General features: G+C 62.1%; 1 protein-coding gene across 8 annotated transcripts in view; it reads left to right on the forward strand.

Annotated features, from left to right (window-relative positions):
- RALGDS (ral guanine nucleotide dissociation stimulator) overlaps nucleotides 1–26105 on the forward strand; it is a gene marked incomplete at its 5' end in the record, with an annotated part of 47986 nt that overhangs the window by 20114 nt on the left and 1767 nt on the right. The window contains 18 exons of one of the 8 annotated variants that reach the window (XM_082628657.1): nucleotides 3611–3793; nucleotides 13454–13564; nucleotides 14700–14893; nucleotides 15434–15532; nucleotides 16359–16552; nucleotides 16744–16832; nucleotides 16869–16982; nucleotides 17733–17948; nucleotides 18127–18230; nucleotides 18656–18740; nucleotides 20113–20181; nucleotides 20588–20683; nucleotides 21171–21203; nucleotides 21501–21622; nucleotides 21817–21912; nucleotides 22222–22423; nucleotides 22555–22797; nucleotides 24307–24421. In XM_082628657.1, coding sequence (XP_082484783.1) covers nucleotides 3611–3793; nucleotides 13454–13564; nucleotides 14700–14893; nucleotides 15434–15532; nucleotides 16359–16552; nucleotides 16744–16832; nucleotides 16869–16982; nucleotides 17733–17948; nucleotides 18127–18230; nucleotides 18656–18740; nucleotides 20113–20181; nucleotides 20588–20683; nucleotides 21171–21203; nucleotides 21501–21622; nucleotides 21817–21912; nucleotides 22222–22423; nucleotides 22555–22797; nucleotides 24307–24421 — 2365 coding nt within the window. Of the gene's footprint in view, nucleotides 1–3610; nucleotides 3794–13453; nucleotides 13565–14699; nucleotides 14894–15433; nucleotides 15533–16358; nucleotides 16553–16743; nucleotides 16983–17732; nucleotides 17949–18126; nucleotides 18231–18655; nucleotides 18741–20112; nucleotides 20182–20587; nucleotides 20684–21170; nucleotides 21204–21500; nucleotides 21623–21816; nucleotides 21913–22221; nucleotides 22424–22554; nucleotides 22798–24306; nucleotides 24422–26105 lie in introns of those variants that run through there. The other 7 variants (XM_082628658.1, XM_082628655.1, XM_082628656.1 and 4 more) reach the window with 7 other exon arrangements.

Raw genomic sequence — 26105 nt, forward strand, 5'->3', positions numbered from 1 at the left:
CAGAGGCCTGGTTGGATTCTGGTTAGGTTTTTGGCAAGGGCACTTCGTGGGTGGCTCTGTGTTTATCCATCAGGTGGCACCTACTGTCCTGGCCCCCTCTCTTTTGCCCTAGGGAAGAGATCTACCCCACAGCTTTGGGGGAGGATCATGAGGGGACGTGCTTGAGGGCCTCAGTGAGTTGCAGTCCCTGGTGAGGTGCTTTACCTGTGCTGTCTTCCCTTTGCTAACCAGGAGAAAACTGTGCCTTGGAGATCAGGTGACTCTTGGGGGGCCAAGGGCTGAGGGGTGGGTGGCATTGGCAGGGAGGGAGGGTCACACAGTAAGAAAGGGGTGGAGCTGGGCTTTAAACCCAGGTATTTCAGTGCCAGAACCTGGCTTCTGTGCTACCCTGCCCCTCTGGGAACTAAGGGTGTGTGCGTGTGTGCGCGCACACGTTCATGCAGCTGGAGCTGCAAACAAGCTTGCCAGGACCCAGGAAGGGAGGGGGACAGGCACCAACCAGACAGACACCAACCAGAGGGACCCCCTCCCACACCGCCCCCTCCATGTCCAGGTAGTCGGATGGGAGGAAGCCGGGCCGACTGTGTTGGTGTGTTGTGTCCTGATGGAACTCCCCAGTCCTCACCTCCCCAGCCTGCTTGGGTCCCCCTAACCCCGGCCCCCTTGACCTTCAAGGTCAGAGAGGTAGTGACCTTGGTGCACTCAGGAGTCACTTGGCCTCCATGGGCCCCTTTCCCCAGCTGTAAAATGGGCACGAGCTTGCTTCCCAGGCCCCTCCCTGGGAGAAAGAGATAAAGGGAGCAGAGAAAAGAGATAAGGTGAGAACAGGCAGGTGCTAGGCTCTCCGGGCACTGAGAGCTTGGCCCCAGGAGGAGGAGTGTGGGAAGAGAAGCTTCTAGCCCCAGGCCGTGTCCAGTGTCCAGGTCACCCCTGTCTTGCTCTTTGAAGACCTCATTCCTCTAAATATGTCCCACCCACCTCACCCTCCCCTGGGGCTTCCTCAACAGCCTCCTAGGGGTCTCCACCCCCAGCCAAATCTACCCATCTTGCTTTTAAAATGAAAACAACCAACAAAACCCAGCGTTTATTATCATGTGTGTGTGATCACTAAAATAGTTTAGAAAAATTAGCAAATTCTGAGAAGTAAAAAGAAAACAATGTATAGCACTGCCCAGAAATAGCCACCATTCCTTTTGTAAAGTAGGTCCCTCTAGTCACATGCACGCGTGGCACGCGTGGAATGTCAGCTTCTAAAAGCATGCTCTGCATCATGGTTTTCTGACTTTACAGTTATAGCCAAGCATCTCCCTGTATCGTTGTCCTCCTGTGGTAGGTAATGGCACACGGGGTCCTGACAGTAAGTCAGCATAGGGTGTTTTTTTGTTTTTTTTCTTGCGGTACGCGGGCCTCTCACTGTTGTGGCCTCTCCCACTGCGGAGCACAGGCTCCGGACACGCAGGCTCAGCGGCCACGGCTCACGGGCCCAGCCGCTCCACAGCGTGTGGGATCTTCTCAGACCGGTGCACAAACCCGCGTCCCCTGCATCGGCAGGCGGACTCCCAACCACTGCGCCACCAGGGAAGCCCCTGAATAGGGTGTTTGAGTTGATTCCTTTGGTAGAGTTGTAATTGAGGTTTCCATAAACATCGCTGTACAGAAATCCACACCCACATCTCTGAATACTTCCTTAGGGTTAATTCCCAAGAGTGGGTTGTCGAATCAAAGCCATGAGCGTTTGTTTTTTTTCCCCAAATTTATTTTACTGAAGCAGAGTTGATTTATGTTGTGTTAATTTCTGATGTACGGCAAAGTGATTCCATTATGCATATACACATTCTTTTTCATAGCATGAGCTTTTTTAAAAAAATTATTTATTTATTTATTTATTTATTTTGGTTGGGTTGGGTCTTCATTTCTGTGCATGGGCTTTCTCTAGTTGCAGCGAGCGGGGGCCACTCTTCATCGTGGTGCGCGGGCCTCTCACTGTCGCGGCCTCTCTTGTTGCGGAGCACAGGCTCCAGACGGGCAGGCTCAGTAGTTGTGGCTCACGGGCCCAGTTGCTCCGCGGCATGTGGGATCTTCCCAGACCAGGGCTCGAACCCGTGTCCCCTGCATTAGCAGGCAGATTCTCAACCACTGCGCCACCAGGGAAGCCCGGCATGAGCGTTTTTAATGCCTTTAATAGAAATCACCAAGTTGTTTTCCGTGCGTCTTTGTCAAGGCCTTGCCTTGTGCCTGATGGAGAACCATCCGGCAGGTGCTCAAGCTGCCCACATGGGCACGCAAGTGGGTGGGAGCTGCTGGGCCCCCACCGTCCATGGGTATCTGAGGCCTGGCACACAGTGGGTGCACCAGGTATGCTTATGGAATGAGTAGTCTGGACCTGCCCTCTCATTTTACAGATGGGAAACTGAGGCCCAGTGGTATGGAACCAGCTCTTGGGAGGTTGGTGGCACTGCCGGGGTTGCTGACAGCAACTGCAGGCCTCTGTGAGGGCTGAGGGCTGAGGCCGGTGCAGGCCTGGGCAGTGTGCTGGTGTGAGGGAGGGTCCCATTCATTCATCTGTCTACTTGTGTCCTCACTGGCTTCTAGAAAGTGCAGCTGACGCTCCCTAGCCCTGCTTCCTCCCCAGCCCTCAGCATCCTCACATCCACCCTGAAGGCTGCCCTGAGACCTTGAGCACTCAAGCCACCAGTCAGTGGCCCCAGGTGACCAGACCAGTGGCAGGTGCCCAGCTGGCATTTGTCTCTTCGGACCCCTCCTCACGCTTGAGCGCAGGCCCCACCTGGTGATGCCTGGTCTGGGTTCTCCCCCTTTCCCCCAACTGCCCCTCCTCTGCTGCCTCCCTTCTGCCGGTACCTCCTCAGGGTGGCCTTAGGGCCGAGACAGTGCAGGCAGAGGCCCCTCCCCCCCCCCGCACCAAATACACACCCCAACCCTCAGGACTTCCAAATGCACGCGTGCACTGAGGACCCGGTTCCAGGACGCGGGAGCACACAGCGAGGCACAGGCATCGGCAGCGTGAGTGCTATATATGTCAGTTACCCACTGTGAGCCTCTCGGGTGACGAAACTGAGGCTCAGAGAGGTTAAGCAACTTGTCCGAGGCCACAGAGCTAGGGAGGGGCTTAACTGGAATTTAAGGGAGGTGGAGACCCACTGCTTGGCCACACGTCGACACTTACACAAGTCACACAGCTACACAACCCGTGCGCTGGGCCCGTGCACGCACCCACACAAAGGGCCTAACCGTGGTACCCGCAGCCCCACGACACACGCCGCACGAACACCCCCTAAGACACAAGCCGCCATCACTCCAGCGGGGCTGCGCGCGCACAGGCGTACACACTCCCCTCCGGCGTCTCTGGCCCCCACCTATCCTGGCCCCGCCCCTCCACGCCGCAGGCCCCGCCTCCCGAGCCCCGCCCCTGGCCAGCCGGCCCCGCCCCCGGCTTGACCTCAGCGGGGCCGGGCCGCGGGCGCAGAGCACAGGCAGGGCCGAGCCGCGCGGGCCGCCGCCGCCGCCGCCGCCGCGCGCCGGGCCGGCCCCGCGCCCGCGCCGCCCCGGGTCCCGCGGCCCGGCCGGCCGCCCGCGCCGCTGCGAGCCGCCCATGGTGCAGCGCATGTGGGCCGAGGCGGCCGGGCCTGCGGGCGGCGCCGAGCCGCTGTTTCCGGGCTCCCGGCGGAGCCGCAGCGTGTGGGACGCCGTGCGCCTGGAGGTGGGCGGCCCCGACAGCTGCCCCGTGGTGCTGCACAGTTTCACGCAGCTCGACCCCGACCTGCCGCGCTTAGAGGTGGGTGAGCCAGGCCGGCCCGGCGCTCGGCCGAGCGAGGAGTGGGTGGGGGCCCAGCGTCCTTAGTGAGTCACCCACCTCCAGTGGTGGTGGTCACCACCCCCAGTCCGGAGGTTGCGGGGGGAGGGTCCTTCCGCAGAAATCCCCCTCCTTGCGCCAACCCCAAGGCAGCCAGGTGGGCGGAGGGGCTGCCGCCAGCCGGTCCAACAGTTTCGGGACCAGAACCGGGTCTTCGTGCCCCCCTCTATCCGTCCCAGTGCGTGACCTCACCGAGCCCAGGTGTGCCACTCCCGCGCCCCTGCAGCCCAGGTAGACTTGCTCCCGCGGGCAGTCGCTGTCTGTTTGCGTCTGTGCCTTTCCCTACAGCAGGGCTGGGCCGTATTTCGTCCCTGTGGCGAGGTCGGGGCCGGCTTAGGCAGTTTGGCTTCGAAATGCAGGTGGTGAACTAGTGATTAGGGCGGCAATCTTCTAGAATCCTCAGAGGCGGTTGGGAGCACAGTGGCCTTCCAGACAGCCCCCGTTGGGGGCAGAAGTGGACTCCAATGTTCCGGGCTGCTCAAAGCGGGGGAATGGGGAGACAGGCCTTCCAACCTGTGGGGCCCGGTGTCCAGGCGGGTAGGTTGGGACAAGGGCCTCTCAGGTGGAGGGGTGACTCACTTCTTGATTAGAAAATGCGCCGACACCCTGAATCTGTAAGGATTTGGGAGGATTCAGAACCGGGGTGTGCCTATCATGCATGTGGTTGGAGGAACTAGGTGAGGGCTGGACTCCTGTCTAGCGTGCTCTGGGCAGCGGCGGGCGGGGGGGAGTGCCCCCCCTCCTCCTACCTGACTGTGCACCAGCCTCCGACTCCCTGCGGCCAGGGTGGCAGAATCCAGGGTTGGGGTCTGGACAGAGGCCATTCCTGGGTCAGAGGGCTCAGCGGGGTTCCTGAGCCCCCGTGCTGGAGAGGGCCCCTTGGTATCCCCGCTTCGTCACTTTAGGCCCGGCTAAGTTGTAATTGCCAGCCTGGGTCTTGTGCCTCTGTGTGTCCCCAGTGCCTAGACGGGGCCGGGATGCATATTTACCCAAGGATAAAGCGCATCTCCCTGCCCAGAGTGGGGGGAAGGCAGGGGGTGGAGGGAGCTCTTGGTGGGAGAACCTCGGGCCGGGGAGACCCTTTATTGCTGAGCTTGGCCGGTGGCCCGGCCAGGCACACTCCCCGACCCTCATCCACCCACAGCTCTGGTCTTCATTAGTGGCTGGAGCGAGACCCCTGGGAGGGTGGGGGTGGGCGGCCTGACACCAGCCCAGCACTAATCTGACTTTCATTATGTCTGGCAGCTCCTCGGGCTTTGTGTGCTGGAGGGTCCAGGCCTGCGTGCTCGCAGGGGTGGGCCGCTCAGCTGCTTCTCTCCCTCCCTCCCTCCCTCTGTCTGTCCGTCTGTATCCCTGAGGAACCGAGGGAGACGCAGAGCTGAGCCCTACCCCTGCCCAAGGGTCTGCCTTCTCTCCCTCTCCCTCTTTTTCCCCCTCTCCCCCTCTCCCTCCTCCTCGTCCTCACTGGCCCCAGCACTGAGATCCAGGCCGTGGCTGCTATTTAGAAATCAAAGGGGAAGCTTCTGGCTGGGGCAGGAAAACCAGGGTCCTGGCAGGAGAGGAGGCCACTGCCGGAAACCAAACACAATGACCATTTACCATGAGCTGGGGGAGGGGGTGGGGAAGTCCCTGTCCCTCCTGCCAACACCCCCGCCCCCCCCCCCCGATCCTGGGGCCGATTTCCTGGTCGCTGGGGCCTGCCAGAGCTGAAGCGGCTGCTCGTGGTCCCTGTCCTGTCTGGAAACCACTAGGCAGTTTCTGTTTCCTTCCCCAGTCCCCCCCTTTCCTTAACAAGTCTCCACCCCGCCCTTCCCTCTCTGGGCTGCCAGATGTCCTCACACATCTGGGCATCTGCTCATCATCGTCCTTCTAAGCCAGGCCACTGCTGACCCAGCTCGGCCTGCGCAGTTCTGTGCTTTCTGGAGGTCACTGGGCCCACGCCCCTGCCTCCGTGCAGGATACTGCCTCAGCCAGGCAGGAGGAATCCTGGAGTCCACAGCACCTACTGTCTGCAGACACCACCCCCTCGTTCCAGCTGGCTTTGACCAACCCTCCCGAGTAGGTGCCGACCCCACTTTGTAGGAGACTGGAGCTCAGAGAAGTGAAGTCCCTGAACGAAATGTACATGCAGCCAGCGAGGACGCAGCCAGGATTTGAAGCTGGGCCGTGTTCTGTGCTGGGCGCCTGTTGTGTGCGAGGGCCCACAGGGATCAGAGCAGGCTACCTCGCAGCGAGACAATTACACATGCCCCAGGAGGATGGCGGAGCTCTTAGGGGAACGGAACCAGGCCCAGGCAGCCCAGAAGTCCCCATGCTTGGTGAAGGGTAGGGGTGCTTATAGGCCAGAGGAAGGTGAAAGTGCTTTGGGCCACAAGACACTGGGGAGAGCTTCAAGGAAGAAACAAGCCCACAGCTGGACCCTAAAGGTTTTAAATAATAGCTAATATGAGCCAGCAATTGGTGGGAGGCCGTGTGCTGAGGAGTTTGCATGCATTATGTCTTGGGGGTCAGGATCATCCATCGTCCATTTAACAGATGGAACAACCGAGGTGCTAGATTGCACAAACTCACAGAGCCAGTAAGTGGCAGGGGCGGGATTCCCACCCAGGCAGGGAGCCTGCAAGCCCTGAGCGCAGTGTATGTGGGTGGAATGAAATGAGGAAGCCTTCTCGGATCCTCGGGCAGAGCAGAGATGTGCAGGGGAGTTACGTCTCCCTCCAGCCTCCCCGCCTCCTTCCCCGTTGTCTGGTCTCTTGATCTCACGGTGTGCAGGGCTCCAGTCTAACCCCCAGGGCTCATTAGCCTTAGGCCAAGAGGCATGACCTGAGAGGGGGATGTGGTGGGGTGGGGTGTGTGTGTGTGTGTGTAAGTCTGTGTACTGTCATCTTCCAGCCAGGCTTCCTGGCAGGCTCCAAGGGGGCAGCCTCCAGCAGCTGCACAGCCTGTCAAGTTCACGAAGGGCCTGACCGGTTGCCACCTGCTGGGCCCCCATGGACTCTTGGGTTCCCCTCTTGCTTTACTCCTCAGGGGCCAGGCTGGCTGGTACTGGGTCCTTGTTCCTTCTCTGGTGGGGAGGACTTCTCCGGACTGGGCACTCTGAGCTGTTTCCCCAGCGGCTCCGGGATGGCCCTGGGGCAGGAGCGGGTCGGGGCTCAGTGCTGGGAGGTGTTAGACCGCTGGCAGGCAGGACTGGGGCCCCATCCTCAGCCTGGAAGTTAGCCGTTTCCAGGCCCTTCCTCACTGCTGGTGAGGAGGGTTTGGAGGAGACTTAGCACTGGTCACCTGCAGCCTCCAAGCAGGCCAGTGGGGGTGGTTTGGGGAGGTGTTACCCAGGCAGTGGAGGGCTGGCTGCCTATAAGGCCCTCACAGTGTGGCACCGTGCTGTGTCCGCCCCGCCTCAGGCTCGGCGTCCGGCCTCTCAGGCCCAGAAGTGCCGCGTTCCTGGACACGTGGCTCCAGTGAAGCCACTGTCCCCAACCCAGTTCTGAGGAGGTGGGAGTTGAAACCTGCAGCCCAGTGCAGGAGAAGCAGACCTTTGAGCAGCCTCCGGTTTCCATCCCCTGACCAGCTGTAGCTGGGGGCGGGGGAGGGGGTGAGCCCGTGATCTCCAGAAGGGTGCTTGGTGAGCAGGGCGAGGGCACCCAGCACAGGGGCCTGCATTCTGGGAGCTCAGGGAGTACGTGTTGCCCGGCGTTTTCCTCTCCTCCCCAGGGAGCCCCCGGATGCCGGCACAGCCAGCTCTGCGGGCTCGAGGGAGGCATGATGTTGTCCTTTTGACCCAAGGGGCAGCGTCGCCCATGCTGGTCCAGAGCTTGGGCTCTGGAGGGAAGAGAGCTGGGCTGGAAGGCCAGCTCAGCCCCTCGCAGCCCTAGACGTGCTCTCGTTCCCTGGGCCTTGGTTTCCTTATCTGGACTTGATGCCAGTTGCCCCGCTTAGGCTTCTGGTGAGGACCGAAAGAGACAGGCGGCCTGACAAGCAGTCCCCGTGGCGCCTGGTACTGCGTCAGAGCCGGACAGGCCGTGGCTGCCACGATTGTGTCTTCTGACAGGGTGCCAGGGGAGTGCCCGTGCCCAGGGCTCCAGGAGGACGCTGGCCAGCCTGGTCAGCATGGTGCTTCCCAGGCCTGGTTGTCGTAGCTGACCCCAGGCCTGTGGGTGCCCTGGCCATCCTGTGGCAGGAGCCCCGACCAATCCCCTCTCAGTGGAGAGGTGCGGGTGCGAGGGAACTGCCACTCCCCGCCCCCCCGCCCCCCTCTGGCTGTGTGACCTGAGGAAGCCTGTTCTGTCTCTGGTCTCCCTCCCTCTAGCATGTGTGTGACCAGGGGCTGAACTGCACTTTGAGGCTGTGACCGTGGCAGCCACCGGTGGAGCGAGGCCTAGGTGTGTCTCCACGGCACATGACTGTCACGGGCCAGGGTTCAAATCCCTGCCCCGGCTGCCTCTTCCTGGCTACTGACGGGGCTGAGCTCCCCGCCTGGCTTTCGCCACATCAAGTGAGGCATCGGGGGGATTAAATGTGATGAGTGTGCAAAGGGCCTGACACCTGGGAAATGCCCTCAAGTGCTGGATGCTGTGGCCAGTGGGGTTGATGTCAGCTGGCCCTCCCTCCACCACCTCGTGAGAGGCCACCCTCCTCCTCAGCTGTCACCAGCCATGCCCCCTTGCAGGTCTGGCCCCTAGAGGCTTGATGGTCGGGAGCCGGTCCTTGGGGGGCAGGAGGACGAGGTGGGCAAGGCCAGCCTGAGGTCTGGTCCCTGCTCTCCACAGGCGGCACGTTTCTCTTCTAGATACTGACGAGTAGCCAGGCTCGGGCTGGCCGAGAAGGTTCTTGGGGAGATGGGTCAGCCTCTTTGGAGGCTCAGCACAGGCTGGTCCCCAAACTGCAGTTTCTGGGGTCACTGAGCTCCCCAGTTGCCCTGCCACCCAGGCACCTCGTGTGGTCCCCTACTAAGGCCACTTCGGGGCTGTGGTGCCTGGGGACCAGGAGCGTGGCCACCCCCATCCAGGGCTGACCTTGAGTCCTCACTGGGGGTCTGTTCATGTCCTCGGGCTCAGGGTACAGGACACCCACCTGAGGTGGGGGCAGGCCCGAGGGTGGCGCCCCGTCGCCCACCGGGAGGGCCACACACATTTGGTGTTTTCTTTCTCCCTCCCAGGGCACACAATCTGAGAGATGAACCAGGGCTTGGACACTTTCTACTTGACTATCTCCCCTGGGACTTGGTCTCCACCTCTGTAAAATGGGTGCTCGACTTTGTATTCAAACAGTCCCCAGATCCTGGGATTCGGAGAGACTGAGCAGCCCTCTCTGATCCCTGATCCCTCTCGTGTTTTGGCTGCTACATTAAGACAGAAGGCTAAAAGGTTGGAAAGCCGCAGGCCTGGTTCCCTCCTCCCCACAGTTTTAGGATGACCCGCCCTGCCTTTCACCTGGCCCTCCTCCAGCTCTCCAGGCATCTGGCAGGTCTCCCGGGAGGTTTTCCCCTGCCCGCTGTCCATCGTCAGCTCCCCAGCCACAGCGTCCTCAGGTCCCGTTCCTGGGTGCTTTGTGTGCCTGGCGCCGAGCCGGTCCTGCTGCTCACGTCCCCTCTCGTGACCCCTGCCGCCCTTCGCCCATCTCCCAGACAGGCTCACTGAGGCCAAGGGCTGCAGGGCTCAGCTGAGCTGGGAGCCAGAGCCCTGCAGGAAAGACAGTACCTTTGGGTCCGGTGGGCCCTGGAGGAGGGGCCTCATGTGCCCAGGGCTGCAGGGTGCTGGCTGGTGGCTGGGTCAGGGCCTCGGGTGACCTCTGTGACTCAGTGGGCCTGAGCAGCAGCTCAGCGGGTGCCGTGAGGTCCCCGGGCGGTGATCTCATGCACGTGGAGGCCACCACCACCCCACTCCCCCGCCCTCGCCTGAGTGAGACCAGGTTTCTCCACGTGCAGCCCCAGGGAGGAGACCACGGTGTGGCTTCAGGTCCTCCTCCTCCGTGAGCCCTTGGCCAGTGAGGAGGAGCCAGTCTGCAGCCAGAGGCGTCTGTGGGTCTGGAGGCCCCGCATGGTCTCTAGTTGTAGCTTCCACAGGAAATGTACAGCTGAGTGGGAGGAGAGAGGTCACCAGGATGGGAGAAGGCGCCACCCCCGTGTGTGCAGGCACGAGCCGCCTTCTCGGGGAGATGGCAGGGCTGGAAAAGGCCCAGTAGGTCCCCTCTGTTCTCTCCAGAAATAAGGGTGGGATCGGCCCCCGGCAACCCTGTTACTCTGTCTTGTGGGAATCGGGGCTCGGCCTGCAGTCAGTTGGGGACACAGCATCCTGCTGGCCCATCACCCCAAGAAGGCTGATCAGGGGACACACTAACATGTCACCCAGGCTGTTCCCTTGTCCCTGGGGCTCCGGGCTGTGCTCCGAGGGACCGCGGGGTGTGGGGCACCCTGGTGCCTGTTCTGCCAGCCTCTGCTCACGAGGACCTGGAGGCATCTCACCACCCTCGCTCCAGACCCAAGTGGTGGAAGGCTGGGCAGTGTGTGCAAGGCCCAGCTGCCAGCTGGGTCCCCGGGCCCTGGGAACATATGTGGGTACCTGCTTGGGGCGGGACAGGAGGACACAGCCACCCACCTGGCGTTCTTTTCCCCTAAGAGCTCACTGCTGCCCTGTGGACGCCTCCCCCCAGGGCATCTCCTGTTTGCTCGGCCATACCCTCCCCTGGGAGCTCCCCAGCCCCTGCCAGAGCATCCCCAGGGGCTTGGTGCTGCCCACACGGGCTGTCTGTTCCCGGGCCTGTGTGCTGTCTGCCCTGCCAACAGGATGGGTCACCTGTGGGGGCCAGGGCCCAGCCCTTCCTGCCCCAGAGGGTCCCGGGGCAGGTGCCAGGGCTGTCGGCCGCTGTCCTTCTCTGTCCCTGGAAGCGCGGTGGGAGTGCGGAGCAGATGCCCCACTCTGCCGCTTTGTGCCCAGGATGCGGGCAGCTCTCTTTGGATCCCGCTCCGCCGTTGTCTCTTGGTCGACGGTTTAAATGGCGCCTGCTCTCTGCGCTGCTTGGACGATCTGGTTTTGTTCCTGCTGCTGGGCTGCGGCGAAGGGCCCGGAGAGGACAGGGTTAGCTCCGCGGGGCTGGAGCAGCTCCCCATCTGTGCCACAGGGCGGTGACTCCCCCTGGCCCAGCATGTGCGGCTCTCAGCGTCCTGCCCTGCCCCCCACCGGGCTGGCAGAAGGGGGCCCCTCCGGGTGGGGGAAGGGCTCGGGATCACATGACGCCTGGGCAGGGCAGCCAGCTGCTCAGCTGCCAGCGAGGCCCATGGCTCACTGCAGAGCCGCTATTTAGACGCGCTCAGGGATGGCGAGGCCTCCCATTGGTTGGCCTGGCCAGGAAGCGCTTCTGTCCAGCAGGCCTTGATGGGGCCCCGCTGGGAGCCAGGTGCTGTGTGCGCTCCCACGGGGTTTGAGTCCCGTGCCCACAGTCAGGCAGGTCCAGCACGGGAACTCTATAAACTGCTGCCAGTGACTTGGGTGCTCAGGGCACTGTCTGGCTCCAGGCTGGACCAGAAGTGGCTGGAATCCCCCGGAGAGGGACGGGCCTTTCCAGGGCAGGCAGCAGCCTTGGCGAGAGGCAGTCAAGGACCCCTGAGGAGAGGTAGGGGTGGGTGGACAGGGCCCTGGTCTCGCAGGTGGATGGCAGGCCCCTGACATCACCCATCACCGCGGCCTCTTCTAGGCCGGGGAAGGATGTGTGACCCAGGGGAGGACAGTGCGCGTCTATTTCAGTTCTTCTGCCTCAGGAGGAGGAGTTTCCCCTCCTCCATGGAAGGGCTGGACCTCCCCAAGCGTGGGCTCTTGAGCTGAGGGCCCTCTACCTGCGGGTTCCCTGCTGACTTCCAAGAAACGCCTGGCTGTCTCCGAAGGTGAAGGGTCAGGAGCCCCGGTGTGATTGCACTGGCTTTCCTGTTGGTCCGATGCCCAGAGTGGGAGGGCGGCCTTGGGTCAGAGGAAGTAGATTTCCGGAGGATGGCTCCCAGGCCTCCCAGAGCCCTTGAGGCAGGAGGTCCAGCCCCACCCCCACTCCCTAGCCCCTGACCCCAGGGGTGTTGATGTCCGGGGGTACAGCCCACAGGACACTGGGCACCTGGTTCCTACCCAGGGGCCCAGCTTAGGCCGAGGGATTTAGGGAAGGGCTGTCGGTGGGGCCCAGGCTGAGTCAGCACTTCCACTGGGCCTTCTGTGAGCTCCACACCCACCCCGAGCTGGGACAGTGACCCGTGATCCTAGCTGCTGGCATTGACCATGTGACTGATGGCCCTTTGCCAGCTAGCACCTCCCCCCTCCTCCCTAAACTCTCAGAGGTCTGTCTCTTTACTCCTAGGCCCCCCTCTCTCACTGCCCCTGTCTGGGGACGGGGTGAGCTTGCAGTGGGGAGGGAGGAACCCAGGGCAGCAACGACTGAGTGACCTTGGCAGGCCTTGATACAGCCCCCCGGGGCCAGCCTGCCCAGCAGGAGGGATCACTGCCTTTTTTTTTTTACTTTTTTTTTTTTTTTTTTTTTTTGCGGTACGCAGGCCTCTCACTGTTGTGGCCTCTCCCGTTGCGGAGCACAGGCTCCGGACGCGCAGGCTCAGCGGCCATGGCTCACGGGCCCAGCCGCTCCGCGGCATGTGGGATCCTCCCGGACCCGGGCACGAACCCACATCCCCTGCATCGGCAGGCGGACTCTCAACCACTGCGCCACCAGGAAAGCCCCGGGATCACTGCCTCTTAAAACAAGGGTCTTTCTGCCCGGGGTCCAGGGAGCAGCCAGATGATCCCTCCCCGCCCCCACTTCCTGGCCTAGCCAAAGTCCTGTGGTTTGGGAGTTCTGTGGAACCCCAGGCATCAGCCCGGACGCCAGCACTGTCGTCATTCTCATGCCGTCCCCATACACGTGATGACGAACAGGGGACTGGGAACTCCTCTTGCCCAAGAAGGCACAGGACTGAATGAGCAGAAAGGGAAGGAAGTGGCCTTGGCTGTGGCCGTCGAGGATGCCCGCACCTGCCCCAGACCCGGGAGGCTGACTCCAGGGCCGGGGCAGCTGTTGCGGGGGCCGTCTGGGCACATGAGGGTGAGGGGGCCAGGGGCCTCACGCCCTGGGGGAGGCATCTTCTCGGGGGGGCCAGAGCCCCCTAGGCGCAGTGGGCTGAGTTAGGGCCTCGGGGTCCCAGCTCTGCTGTTAACCCGCCGCGGCATGGCTTTGGATGGGTTGCTCTTCCCTCGGCTTCTGTGTGGTCACCTGTGAAATGACCGGATAAGAATACTCGCCTTGGGGTGGGGGCGGGAGCGGGGGGACCCCCCCCCGGGTAGGGGCAGGCTGTCATTGGAACCCCAGTGGGTACGTCTTGTTCACACCCAGCCACGGCTGGTGGGGTGAGGAGGGGCGTCCTGGGGTCAGTGCCTGCCCCCCCGATAGTAACCCCCGGCCCTCCCGCTGTCGTCCTGTTTCATTCTGGGCTGGAGGTGTCTGTGGCCACCGAGCTTTGCCTCATCTAGGGAGCAGGAAGTGGCACGGGGCGTCCCCCTGCCACAGAGCCAGGCGAGCCCCAACACCCCGCCCGGCGGCCGGGCGCTGTCTTTGCAGAGCTCCACGCAGGACATCGGCGAAGAGTTGGTCAACGGCGTCATCTACTCCGTCTCCCTGCGCAGGGTTCAGGTGCCCCACGGTGCCAGCAAGGGCCAGCGCTGGCTCGGGGTGAGTGTGGCTGGGGGGGCTCCAGGACCCAGGGGCCACCCTGGCCACTCCACTGGGCTCCCTCCCAGGGCTTTCCTGCCTGAGGGTCCCCCAGTCCTGCTCCCAAAGGAATCTGGGCCCCCACCCCTCCCCTACTGTCCAGCCCTGGGCTGGGCCAAGTGCATAGTTCACTGTTCACTTATATGTATGAACATCAAAAAAAAGACGCTTCCATGCTATTCCCACTTCATGTTAGGCTGGGATGATTTATGCATTTTGCCCCAGTATTTCTGGTTTTAACAACTGTCCTTCCATACCTTCTCCAAGGCTTTCATCACCTTACTTAGTAGGGCTTTTTTTTTTTTTAACCCAAAAAGGGCTCAGCCTACTATACATGGTTCTCTGCACCTTGCCGTCACGGAACACAGCTCCATGACCCCTCCAGGTCAGAGCGGGGGCCTGACAGATGCGTAACATTTCAGAAGGGAGGCTGGTCACCAACCATAACTCAGCCTTTCACTGCCGTGGACCTTGACGGGATTCCTTTCTGCAGCCATTTCCACAGTGCCGCCCTGAATAGCCTCTGGGTCCTAACATACCGTGCCCTTCCACCCCAGGCTGAGCCTCTGTTTTCTCATCTCTAGAATGGGGGTGCTTTGCCAGGGATCACGGGGATTCTGCCCTTAATACGGCAAGGTGCTGTAATTACTCAGCTAATAAAATGACCGGAAGGTGTTGGTATTGCTAGTTTTTATCATCCCCCACCTCCAGTTCAAAAGCTGAGACCCTGGGCCTCCCTGGTGGCGCAGTGGTTGAGAGTCCGCCTGCCGATGCAGGGGATACGGGTTCGTGCCCCGGTCTGGGAGGATCCCATATGCCGCGGAGCAGCTGGGCCCGTGAGCCATGGCCGCTGAGCCTGCGCATCCGGAGCCTGTGCTCCGCAACGGGAGAGGCCACAACAGTGAGAGGCCCGCATACCGCAAAAAAAAAAAAAAAAAAAAAAAAGCTGAGACCCTTTTTTTGTTCGGGGCACTCACGTCCCATCTCCATCCAGAAGTCACTGGGCGCCTGGGACTTCCTCTGAGTTCCAACCCCTGCCCTCCTAGTGGGCCACGGTGCTGTCGCTGACTGTCTGTCCCTCTTTGTCCCACCCCAGTATGAAAATGAGTCGGCCCTGAACCTGTATGAGACCTGCAAGGTGCGGACCGTGAAGGCAGGCACGCTGGAGAAGCTGGTGGAGCACCTGGTACCCGCCTTCCAGGGCAGCGACCTCTCCTATGTCACCATCTTCCTGTGCACCTACCGAGCCTTCACCACCACCCAGCGGGTCCTGGACCTGCTGTTCCAAAGGTGAGCGCCCCGCCCCTCCCCGGCACAGTGGCTCCCCACCCACCCACTGGCTGTGTGTCTTGGGAATGTTGCTTTACCTCTCTGAGCCTCAGTTTGCTCACGTGAAGGCCGGGCTGCCAGGACTGTCGGATAAGCATGGACAGTGCGGCCCCTCGCCCGGCCCTGTGGAAAGGGCTGCTGAGGGCTGGGGCGGCTTTAATTAAGGTTTTCCTCTCCCCGTGGAGAAGCTCTCTGCTTCCAGCCCCTGGGCAGAACATTTTTCCCATTTGTAAAGGAGGTTCCAGATTCGGTCTCAGGGGTCCTTCCTGGGAGTAGCCTGAGCAGGGCTGGCTGGGGGCTGGCTGAGGGCCCAGGCCCACTCAGGCATCTGTAAGGTGCTGGTTGGGCTCATTCATTCAGCAATACATACGAAGCACCTACTGTGTGCAGGCACTTTTCTAGGCATTTGGCTTAATTCAGTGAATGGTGCAGACAAAAATCCCTGCCCTCCCGGGCTTCCATCCTAGTCGGGGGGTCAGCCAGTAACACTAGACGTCACAGCAGGTACGGTAGATGTGACGCCCTCACGGCCTCCTCTAGATACGGGTGCATCCTCCCTTATTCCAGCGAGGACGGCGGACCTCAGGACCAACTGAAGAAGTGAGTAGACTTTGGGTCTGATGGGAGGGGCTGGGCAGAACCCAGCTGCCACACATCTTGTGGTTCCCGCTGGAGGGCTGAGGTCTGGGGGCTCCTCCTGCAGGAGGAAAGGAGTCAGAGAGCTGTGGCTGGGGTCCCATGTCCCCAGGGAGCAGAGGGGAGGCTGGGGGCTCAGAGCCGGCCCCTGAGAACATCCATCCCCACTCAGATCCGGGGCCCAGGACAGCAGGTGTGGGGGGCAAGCTGCTGGCACTTCAGCCTCGCAGCCCAGTGTGAGTGCTCAGCTGGGGCTCACGGGAGCTCAGTCAGGGTCAGGGGGCCGGCTACGTCCCCATCACCAAGAATAGCATCCCTGGGAAGACGAGACCCACACTCCGGCGCACAGACCAAGGCAGCCGTCGGTGCGCGAGCTTCCGGTTCAGGTGCGCGAGGCCCGTGAAGGCCGGGCAGGGAGCACACTCTGCTTGTCCCCTCCTGCCTCCCCTGTTTATGCAGCGCCTACTGTGTGCGGCCAGGCCAGCGCAATGAACAGAGCGGGCACTGCCCTCCCTGCCCTCCTGCATTTTCCTTCCCAGTGGGGAGGGCCCGGGGGGCTGGGGGCAGACAGGAGAGAGTCAGGCTCCCCCGAGGAAAGGAGAGGTGGTCACCAGGGATGGAGGGCCCCTTCCTACCAAGACTGCCGACCAGGCCTGCCCCTGCCTGGCAGCCCAGTGCGGGTGGGGCAGGGGCGGGCCCAGAAGCCCAGCCCCCATGGGGGAGCCAGGGGAGGGTCGCGTGGAAGGAAAGGCCAGGCCCCTGACTCTGCTGCCCGCCCGCCTGCCCCCAGTGCCGTCTCCTCCATCCTGGGCACCTGGCTGGACCAGTACTCCGAGGATTTCTGTCAGCCCCCGGACTTCCCCTGCCTCAAGCAGCTGGTGGCCTATGTGCAGCTCAACATGCCCGGCTCCGACCTGGAGCGCCGGGCCCACCTTCTCCTGTCCCAGCTGGAGCACACAGAGCTCACCAAGGCAGAGCCGGAGGGTGAGGAGAGGGGTCGGTGCTGGACATGCAGGAGCCCCCGAGGCTGCCTCAGACCACCCACGTGGGGACCGCTGTTGGGGAAGACGTCCTGGGGTGCTTCTTGAGCTGAGGCTTGTCTTAGAGGGCAGTGGTGTGGTTTCTGTCTTGGAAAAAAAGGCAGGCGTGTTGCTGAACTCCGCTCCTCTTTGCAGCTCTGGCTCCAGCTCTGAAGCCAACTGCAGCCCTCGAGCCAGTGCCGGCTCCAGCTCTAGCACCCAGGCCGGTGCCAGGTCCAGACCTCGAGCCAGCTCTGGCACCGGTACCAGCTCCAGCCCCAGAGCCTTCCTGGCCTTCGCCTGTGGCTGCAGAGAATGGGCTGGGTGAGGAGAAGCCTCACCTCCTGGCGTTCCCGCCCGACCTGGTGGCAGAACAGTTCACGCTGATGGACGCGGTAGGCAGCTCATCTCCGCAGGGCGGGCAGGGGTGCGCCTTCCTTCAGGCGTCTGCCCTGCCCTGTCCAGAGCTGATGTCCTGCCCCAAATCCCATGACAAACTGCGTAGCCTGGGCAGGTTTCCTCACCCGAAGGCCTCGACTCCCCTCAGGCTGTGGATCCGGGCCCCATCCCTCGCACACGGTGTCTGGGTGGAATGAGGTGGAACGCTAGAAAGCTGGGCGGGGTCTGGCCCACCCGGTAGCGGACGGGCGCTCACTCCATGGGCCGTCCCCCCTGCCCCCCACGTCTGCTGAGGAGGCCTCACCAGCTTCAGCACTTAGCCCGCACCTGGTGCGTGCTAGAAGCCGTGGCAGACAGCAGACACAGCCTCTGGTTGTAGTGCCCACGTGAATGGGCATCTGGACAGGGGACAGGCCTGAGGCGTGATCAAGGGTTAAAAGCACCACCTGGTATGGGCAGGTGTGAGCCACGTCTCATGCTGGGAGTTAGGATGGACTGGGGAAGGTGGCCACCTCTCCTTCCTGCTCAGGTCACCCTGGGTCACCTTGTGCCGGGTGCCCGCAGTGGGCAGGGAACGAAACCAAGAGACACCACCTCCCTGCACCTCCCCCGGCCGGGCTCGAGCCGCCTCCCCGGCTTCCAGAGCTCCAGCTCCGACCAGTGACCCTGCCTGGGCCGGGGGTGGGGGGACTGTGGGCATTGAGCTGGGGTGCGGCAGAGCCGGGTGACCTTCCCCTTGCCCCCAGGAGCTGTTCAAGAAGGTGGTGCCCTACCACTGCCTGGGCTCCATCTGGTCCCAGCGGGACAAGAGGGGCAAGGAGCACCTGGCTCCCACCGTCCGTGCCACCGTCGCCCAGTTCAACAGTGTGGCCAACTGCGTCATCACCACCTGCCTCGGGGACCGGAGCGTGACGGCCCGCGCCAGGGCCAGGGTGGTGGAGCACTGGATCGAGGTGGCCAGGGTATGCGGCCGCCAAGGGCCCGGGGGAGCCCTTTCTGCCCTTGGGTTGATCTCATCCGACCCCAGGAGCACCTCCCGGGGCATCTGCCCCATCCGGGAGGGGGCTCCCCCCTAAGAGGGACTGAAGCTGGAGCAGGCGGGAGCTCGGCCCCCCTCACAGCCTGGCCCCTCCCTCCCAGGAGTGCCGGGTCCTCAAGAACTTCTCGTCCCTGTACGCTATCCTCTCTGCTCTGCAGAGCAACTCCATCCACCGGCTGAAGAAGACGTGGGAAGAAGTTTCCAGGTGGGCAGGCTTCTCCCTGGAGGAGCTCCAGGGTGGACCCGGGGCCTCCCACGGGGCTGGGTGCTGCCTGGAACCTGCCCAGGGACAGCGCATCTTGGGGGCGGGGTCTCAGGGCCAGCAGGACCTGGTCTCCTTCTCTGGCAGGTACTGGATTGAGCCACGCTGGGGATTTTCATGTGTCTACTTCAACCACACGACTCTGTGCACTTAAAATCAGAACTAGCCAAAACAGAGCCGCTCAGTCGACTGGGAATGGGGTTCCCCGGTGACCCACGTGAGACCCACCCCTCCAGGCCTACCCTTAGGGTCCAGTGGAACTCTGTTTGGAAACCACCCATCCAGGCAGTTGGGGTCTCTGGGTCCTCAAATGTTCTTGCCCCCGCACCCCTCCCCACCATGCCCTCCTTTCTCCTTCCTTCCCCCAGGGACAGCCTCCGCATCTTTCAGAAGCTGTCGGAGATTTTCTCAGATGAGAACAACTACTCCCTAAGCAGAGAGCTGCTCATCAAGGTAGAGTCCGGGGGCTTGGGGTGGAGGGGCTTAGGTTCCCACTGAAAGTTTCTTCGAAAGCTTCTCATGAGATCTGTCGGGTTTGTGGACAGGTGGGGGGCAGTTTGGGAGATAGGAGGCCCTAGGACAGGGATGGAGCAGGGCACCTGGGCTGTTCCAGAGCTTTGGGCGGGTGAGGGGCAGGATTAGAGTCTCCTGGGTCCTCACTGGTCCCTCACCCGGCACTCGGGGTGGATGAGGTCGAGGGTGAGGGTCTCTTCCTTCCCCAGACCAGCCTAGCCTGTCCCCACAAAGCCAGGCCCTGCTGCTCCTGTCCGCGCTCACCTCCGAGGGCCAGGCACTCCGCCTGCCCAGGGATGGTACTGCAGGGGCCGCCCAGCCGTCGTCCAAATGAGCAGACCCAGGAGGTAGATCTTGGGGCTGGAAGCTCTTCCCTTTGCCTCAGGGCAGACACTGCAAAGGAATCCAGGGACTCTTCTCAGAGTCTCACCACAGGGCCTTTGGTGGCTGTGACAAATGCCCCACCTGGCTTGTGGCAAGTGCAGGGGGGTGCTAATGCATTCATGAGGGTCCTTTCCCAGAAACTTCCATATAAAGAGGAAGCAAAGTGTCACCACCCAGTGCTTCCAGCAGCCCCAGCTCACCATCTCAGAGGTGGCACCAAGGAGACCCCTCCTGAGTGGATGAAGGCAGAGTTCTGTGCAGGGGACATCCCGAGGGGCTCCGTGGGGTTGTGAAGGCTTTGGCACGGCAGACACCCTGCTCAGCCAGGCGCCCCCAGAGTCCCTGTCCCTCTCTCGATGGCTCTCCCGGCTGGGGGCCGGCACACGCCAGAGGCTCTGAGCCTGGGACCTGGTCCGTGGAGGGCGGGGGATGGGCAGCAGGGCCTCCTGCTCTCCTCTGAGCCCTTCTGAGGCTCATTCAGAGGCAAGGCGCTGCCTGTCTCTGGGCCTCAATTTCCTCATCTGGAAAGTGGGGGAATGCTGACCCTGGGGTGCCAACCTCACGGAGAGGCAGTGAGGTTCCAGGGGGAAGGGAAATCTGCGTGAGTTTTGTGCAGGACCCTCCTACCCTCCTGCAGAGACGGGGGGTCGGGGGGAACAGCACGGCCACAGTGATGGAGGTGTGGCGCTGAGTCCTTGGAGACCCTGAGGGGCAGGTGTAGTCCTCATCTGTACTTTCCAAGGAGGCTGGGCCGCTGGCCCGCGTTCCCGCACCCCATGAGCACCCGAGCAGGGGTGCAGATCTAGGAATGGAGTACGCTGGGATGGCTGGAGCGTTTGCACCAGTGACCAGGGCCAAGGTCGGGTCTGCTGGTGGGTGATGGGGGGAGGGGCGGAAGCCCTCACCGACCCTGTGCTTGGCCCTGCAGGAGGGGACCTCCAAGTTCGCCACCCTGGAGATGAACCCCAGGAGAGCCCAGAGGCGGCCGAAGGAGGTGGTGAGTGTGCCCGAGGCTGGGAGAGGAAGGGCCGCCCCGAGCCCCCGCTCCTGTAGCTGCGCTGCCTGACATGACCCTTAGACCGACCTCCTCCGGGGCCTGGGGGCGCTGCGCCCTGACCAGCTGGTGTCAGGGTGACTAGTAGCCACCAGAGCTGGGGCCTGGAAGAGCTGGGCCCAGTGGGGATTTGGGAGGGGGGAGGGGCCGGGGGCCATAGTTCTTGGGGATTTGCCAAAGACCAAGCCTGCAAGGTGACTTGGGGGAGTTTGGGTCCATGCACGCTGGGAGGGGGATTTGGGGGAAATGGCTAAAGGTCCCCAGGCTGCTCCAAGTGGGAGGCCTGGGTGGGGCTGAGGGGTTTTCAAGGGAGGGGCCTTGCTCATCAGTTCCCCCCCACCCCGCCCAGTTGTCACAGGGTGTCATCCAGGGCACCGTTCCCTACCTGGGCACGTTCCTCACAGACCTGGTGATGCTGGACACCGCAATGAAGGACTATCTGTATGTGAGTGAGCCCGGGGCGGGGTCGGGGTGGGGGTCCTGAGCCCCGAGCTCTCAGCAGAGGGTGCACCTCATCTTACGAGAGACCCCTGGCCGTCCCTGTGTCCCGGGGACACCTGCCCATCTCGGCAGGGAGTGAACAGAGCTTGGTGCCCTGCTGGTGGGGCTCAGAGCTGCAGGGGGTTTGACCCAGCAGGACACAGCCCCTCCCTCAGGTGGCGGCCATGGGTGGAGAGGCTGGGCCCTCCAGGGTCAGGCACATGTGGCCAACCTGGCCTTCCTGCCCAAGGCCTCAGTCTCTCTAGCTGTTCTCAGACCCCTGAGCCTCGGCGCCCCTCCCACCCCGCCCTGGCACCCCGGTCCCACCCAGGTCCAGGTGTGTGCTGTGCTGCCCCCTGGTGTGTGCTCTGGGTAGTGCAGCCTGAGACCCGTGAGGGGTGGTCATGGGCTAGGGGACACTTTCTGATGGACGCTGGCCGTGTGCTTTCCAGGGGAGACTGATCAACTTCGAGAAGAGGAGGAAGGTGAGCAGCCGCAGCCTCACGGGAAGGGGGCCCGTGTCGGGGGCGGGATCAGAGAGCCACCTGGCTAGAACAGCTGGCTCCGACCCCTCCCTGTTACATTTTTGGGGAGAGCTGGATACAGAGAGAGGGTGAGCCTCTCCCACGGGAGGATGGGGCAGGAGGTCGAATCAAGGACACCTTCCTGGAGGGGCTGTTTGAACCTGGCTGTGAGGACAGGGTGGGAAGTGGGGACCCAGAGGCTGGCACAGGCCCGGCCCACCCAGACCGTCAGCGTCCTGTCCTTCCTTCTGGCCCCAGGAATTCGAAGTGATTGCCCAGATCAAGCTGCTCCAGTCGGCCTGTAACAATTACAGCATTGCACCCGACGAGCACTTTGGGGCCTGGTTCCGGGCTGTGGAGCGGCTCAGTGAGGCTGACAGGTGAGTCCGGGCAGGAGCCGGGAGGGCACACGTGGGCTGTCCCTGGGCAGCTCCAGGGAGCCTGTGGCTTGGGATCCTGGGCAGCCTTGGGTGCCGTCGCTGGTGACGGCCGGGCCCCTGGACTCTAGCTGCCGGGCAGGCACCGGGAGGGAGACCCGAGTGCGACTCCCCACAGCCGCCGCTTTGCCCTGTAGCTACACCTTGTCGTGTGAGCTGGAGCCCCCTTCCGAGTCGGCCAGCAACACCCTCAAGGTCAAGAAGAACACGGCCATCGTCAAGCGCTGGAGCGAGTTGAGTGCCCGGGTGGGCAGGGGCGCTCCCTCGGGGCTCAGGGAAGCTTCGGGCTGCGAGTGGGCTCAGGAGTCAGGCAGCTGGCACTGGGATCCCAGCTCCCCCTCCGACAGCCCTGTGACTGGGCCACTTGCTCCACCCCTCTGGGCCTCAGTTTCTCCCCCTGTGAAATGGGGTGATGCTAAATGATCTGTCAGACGCTGGAGCCAATGGGGTGATTGCCTGAGCACTCGGCACAGAGGGCAGGGGACGGGGTGGGCTGTGTCCCAGGAGAGGCCTCCCCCAAGTCAGCCAGCCCTTCCATGCAGCCGCCAGGCCCCCAGCACGGAGCTCAGTACCAGCAGCAGCTGCCACTCCAAGTCCTGTGACCAGCTCAGGTGCGGCCCCTACCTCAGCAGCGGGGACATTGCCGACGCACTCAGTGTCCACTCGGCCGGCTCCTCCAGCTCCGATGTGGAGGAGATCAACATGAGCTTCGTCCCAGAGTCCCCTGACGGCCAGGAGAAGAAGGTGACTGCCCCACCCCCTCCCTGACAGCCCTTCTCAGCCCTTCCTAGGGCCAGAGTTCCCCACTGCACACTAGAAGCCCCCAGAGCTGGACAGTGGCCCGGGGCTTCTGCTGACCATGCCGTCCCCCGCAGTTCTGGGAGTCCACCTCCCAGTCGTCCCCGGAGACCTCCGGCATCAGCTCAGCCTCCAGCAGCACCTCCTCCTCCTCAGCCTCCACCACGCCCGTGGCCACCACGCGCACCCACAAGCGCTCCGTGTCAGGGGTCTGCAGCTACAGCTCCTCTCTGCCCCTCTACAACCAGCAGGTGGGCGACTGCTGCATCATCCGGGTGAGCCTGGACGTGGACAATGGCAACATGTACAAGAGCATCCTGGTGAGCCGGGCAGGCGTCCCCACGGGCCCCTCACTCTGCCGGGCAGCAAATCCATATTGAACACCATGGGTCATCCCTGCCCTCCCAGAACTGCTCTCCTAGTGGGTTGGGAAGGACAGAGGGTCAACCAGGGAAGGGAATCAAAACAGCTAGTGTGGGCTTCCCTTGTGGCGCAGTGGTTGGGAGTCCGCCTGCCGATGCAGGGGACGTGGGTTCGTGCCCCAGTCCGGGAGGATCCCACATGCCGCAGAGCGGCTGGGCCCGTGAGCCATGGCCGCTGAGCCTGCGCGTCCAGAGCCTGTGCTCCGCAACAGGAGAGGCCACAACAGTGAGAGGCCCGCGTACCGCAAAAAAAAAAAAAAAAACAGCTAGTGTATGGATGGTGATCAGTGCCGGGGTGGTGGACTAGGGGTTTACATCAGCAGTGGGGCAGGACGTCACCCATAAAGGGCCTGAGTGTAGTGGGGGAGGAGGGAGCAGCGTGCAGCTTCCCAGGACGGGAGTGTGCCTGGGGCTTGGAGGAGAAGCAGGAGGTCCGAAGTGAAGGAGCAGGGGTCGGGGGAAGCGTAGGGGTCGGCAGAGCAGGCCAGTGTCGGGGGCCTGGATCTCATGCGAGACGGGGGAGCACTGTTCGTTGCAGCACAGGAGGGGCAGCAGTGACTTCCGGCCTCTCCGTGGGCGATGGGCTGGTGCCAGCAGAGGCAGGGTGGCCAGTTAGGAGGCGGCTGCTGCAGTCCAGGGGGGATAGCAGTGGCTGCACCAGGCTGGTGGCCGCGGAGGTGGCCGGCAGTGTCAGACACCGGTGGTAGTTGGAGGTGTCGAGACCTGGCCAGTGCGAGTTGCCCACAAACACTGTGTATGTTGAGGGGGGGTTGGGGGCTGGGGGGACTCCTCTCATCCTCCAGAACTAGGCTGCCAGTGAGCCATTTGCACCCCCAGAACCCTCACCCATCCTCCCACACTGGGTCAGATGCCCCATTAACGCCATCACCCGTGCCACACCGTGTCTGAGGCCCGCCTGTGCTCTGGCCCTTGGGGTCAAGGCAGCAGGGGTCGGCCTGCACTCTCCACCACTGCAGCCTCCAGCCAGTGCAGGCCTGGCACGGAGGCGGCCACTGGGCATCCAGCCAGCTCCTCCTCTCTCACCTCCAGGGCTGGGACTAGATGCCTTCTGTACCCAGGTGCAGTGATACCGTTGTCCTGGATGGGCAGGGTCAAGGCGGACAGTTAAGGGGAGCAGCCCCGGGGGCAGGCAGTTGCCCTGGGTGGTGTTGGGAGGAGGTGGCAGGCTTGCAGGAGATGGGGGGTAAGTGATCGGGGGACATGGAGGCCTCCCCAGAGGGGCAGGAGAAGGAGGCACAACCCCCCTGGACCCAGCATCCGGTCAGAGGCTGTGAGCCCCTGTGCGCACAGTGCCGAGGCAGCTCTGAGGGCCCTTGGCTGCTGCACCCTGGACCCTCAAGCTACGCCAGACCCTTGCCCTGATGGCCTGTCCCCCACCCTGTCCAGGTGACCAGCCAAGACAAGGCTCCAGCTGTAATTCGCAAAGCCATGGACAAACACAACCTGGATGAGGATGAGCCAGAAGACTACGAGCTGGTGCAGGTTATTTCGGATGATCGAAGTAAGTCAGGGTGTCAGGTGGGCGATGGGGCTGGGGGGCAGGGGAGCACCATGCCCCAGGCCCACCACCCCAGAAGACATGCCACCAGGGTGGGCGTGGGCTTTGTCCACACACAGACCTGCCTAGGGGCAGCTCTGGATGCCCCCAGTGTCTCCTCACTGGCCCCTGGTGGCTGCTGGACCCTTGTCCCTTGCCCTTCCCTGGCCATGAACAGTCAGTGGGAGACCTCGTTCAGTGCTAGCATCGTTGAGGAGGGGAGAGAAAAGGCTTTTCTCCTGGGGCCAGGCAGCCAGATGGCCGAGCCCACAGGCCATACAAAAGGGCGTTTTTCTGGCTAAGATGGGAAATGAGTGCCTCAGAAAGGATCATGACTACCGTGGATTAAAACATCGAATTTGTGAAAATCCATGAACGTATGACACTGTCTTAGTCCGTTCTGGCTGCTATAACAAAATACCACCACTGGTGGCTTCTAAATGACAGAAATTTATTTCTCCTAGTTCTGGAGCTAGAAGTCCAAGATCAGGGTGCCAGCATGGTCAGGTTCTGGTGAAGGCCCTCTTCTGGGTTGCCAGCGGCTGACTTCTCACTGGGAACCCAAATGGTGGAAGGGTGTGGGGAGCTCTCTGGGGTCCCTTTCATAAGGGCATGAATCCCATTCGTGGGGCTCCACCCTCATGACCTAATGGCCTCCCAAAGGCCTCACCTCCTAATCCCATCACATTGGGGGTTAGGATTTCAATGCATTTAGCGAGGACACAAACTTTCAGCCCATAGTAGATACTAAACACAGAGGCTACTAGGGAGCAGCTGGGTATTCTAAAAACTGGGAAGGGGAAAGGATCAAGAACAAGCACAGACTTGGAACCAGACAGCTACGGCTTGTAGACCTTGGGCAAAGTCCTCTGTGCCTGTTTTCCCATCCCCACAATGGAGATAAAATAGGTAGTGAGTTGATCCATATATACACGGATTATATGCTCATGTGTGTACGTGTGCCATAGATGTGCCATAACTGCAAAGATTATCATCACTCTTTCCTTTCCCATGAGCTGATCCCGCATTCACAGCCATTACCCAGACAGGTAGCAATGACTCGCCACGATCCCTGGAAGTTGTTTTCTAAATCCTCTCTTACCTTGTTGCACCATTTTGGTGAGGTAGGCAAGGCAGGTGGGACCCCCATCTTACAGAAAAGGAAGACTGAGACCTAGACAGGTTAAGGACCAGAGTGAGAGCCACACGATGGAGCCCAGAGCACACATGTTCCAGCCCAGCAGTGGAGAACAGCCGGCTCAAGGCCAGAGGAGAGGGTGGGAAACAGAGCCAAGAGCAAGTACCTGCTGGGAGGCTGGCACCCTATGAAACCCTATGCAGGAGGCCTGGGGCAAAGCCCGCCCTTAACTTGGCCCCAGAGCCCTTGTCCTGAGTTGTGCAGGATTCCGGGGAGGTGATCTAGGTTCTAGAAAGCTTATTGCAGCTGGAGCTCCTGATCAGTGAAGGCAGCAGGGGGCAGGATGGGATGACCCTTTACCAGCTGCAGACTGAGGTGGGGCTTCCTGGAGTCGGAGTCCTTTTTATTTTTATTTTTATTTTTATTTTTGGCTGTGTCAGGTCTTCGTTGCTGTGCACAGGCTTTCTGTAGTTGTGGCGAGCGGGGGCTACTCTTTGTTGTGGTGCGTGG

This window comes from Mesoplodon mirus (assembly GCF_964341445.2).
Source record: "Mesoplodon mirus genome assembly, chromosome: 1".
NCBI classification, from domain to species: Eukaryota; Metazoa; Chordata; class Mammalia; order Artiodactyla; family Ziphiidae; genus Mesoplodon; species Mesoplodon mirus.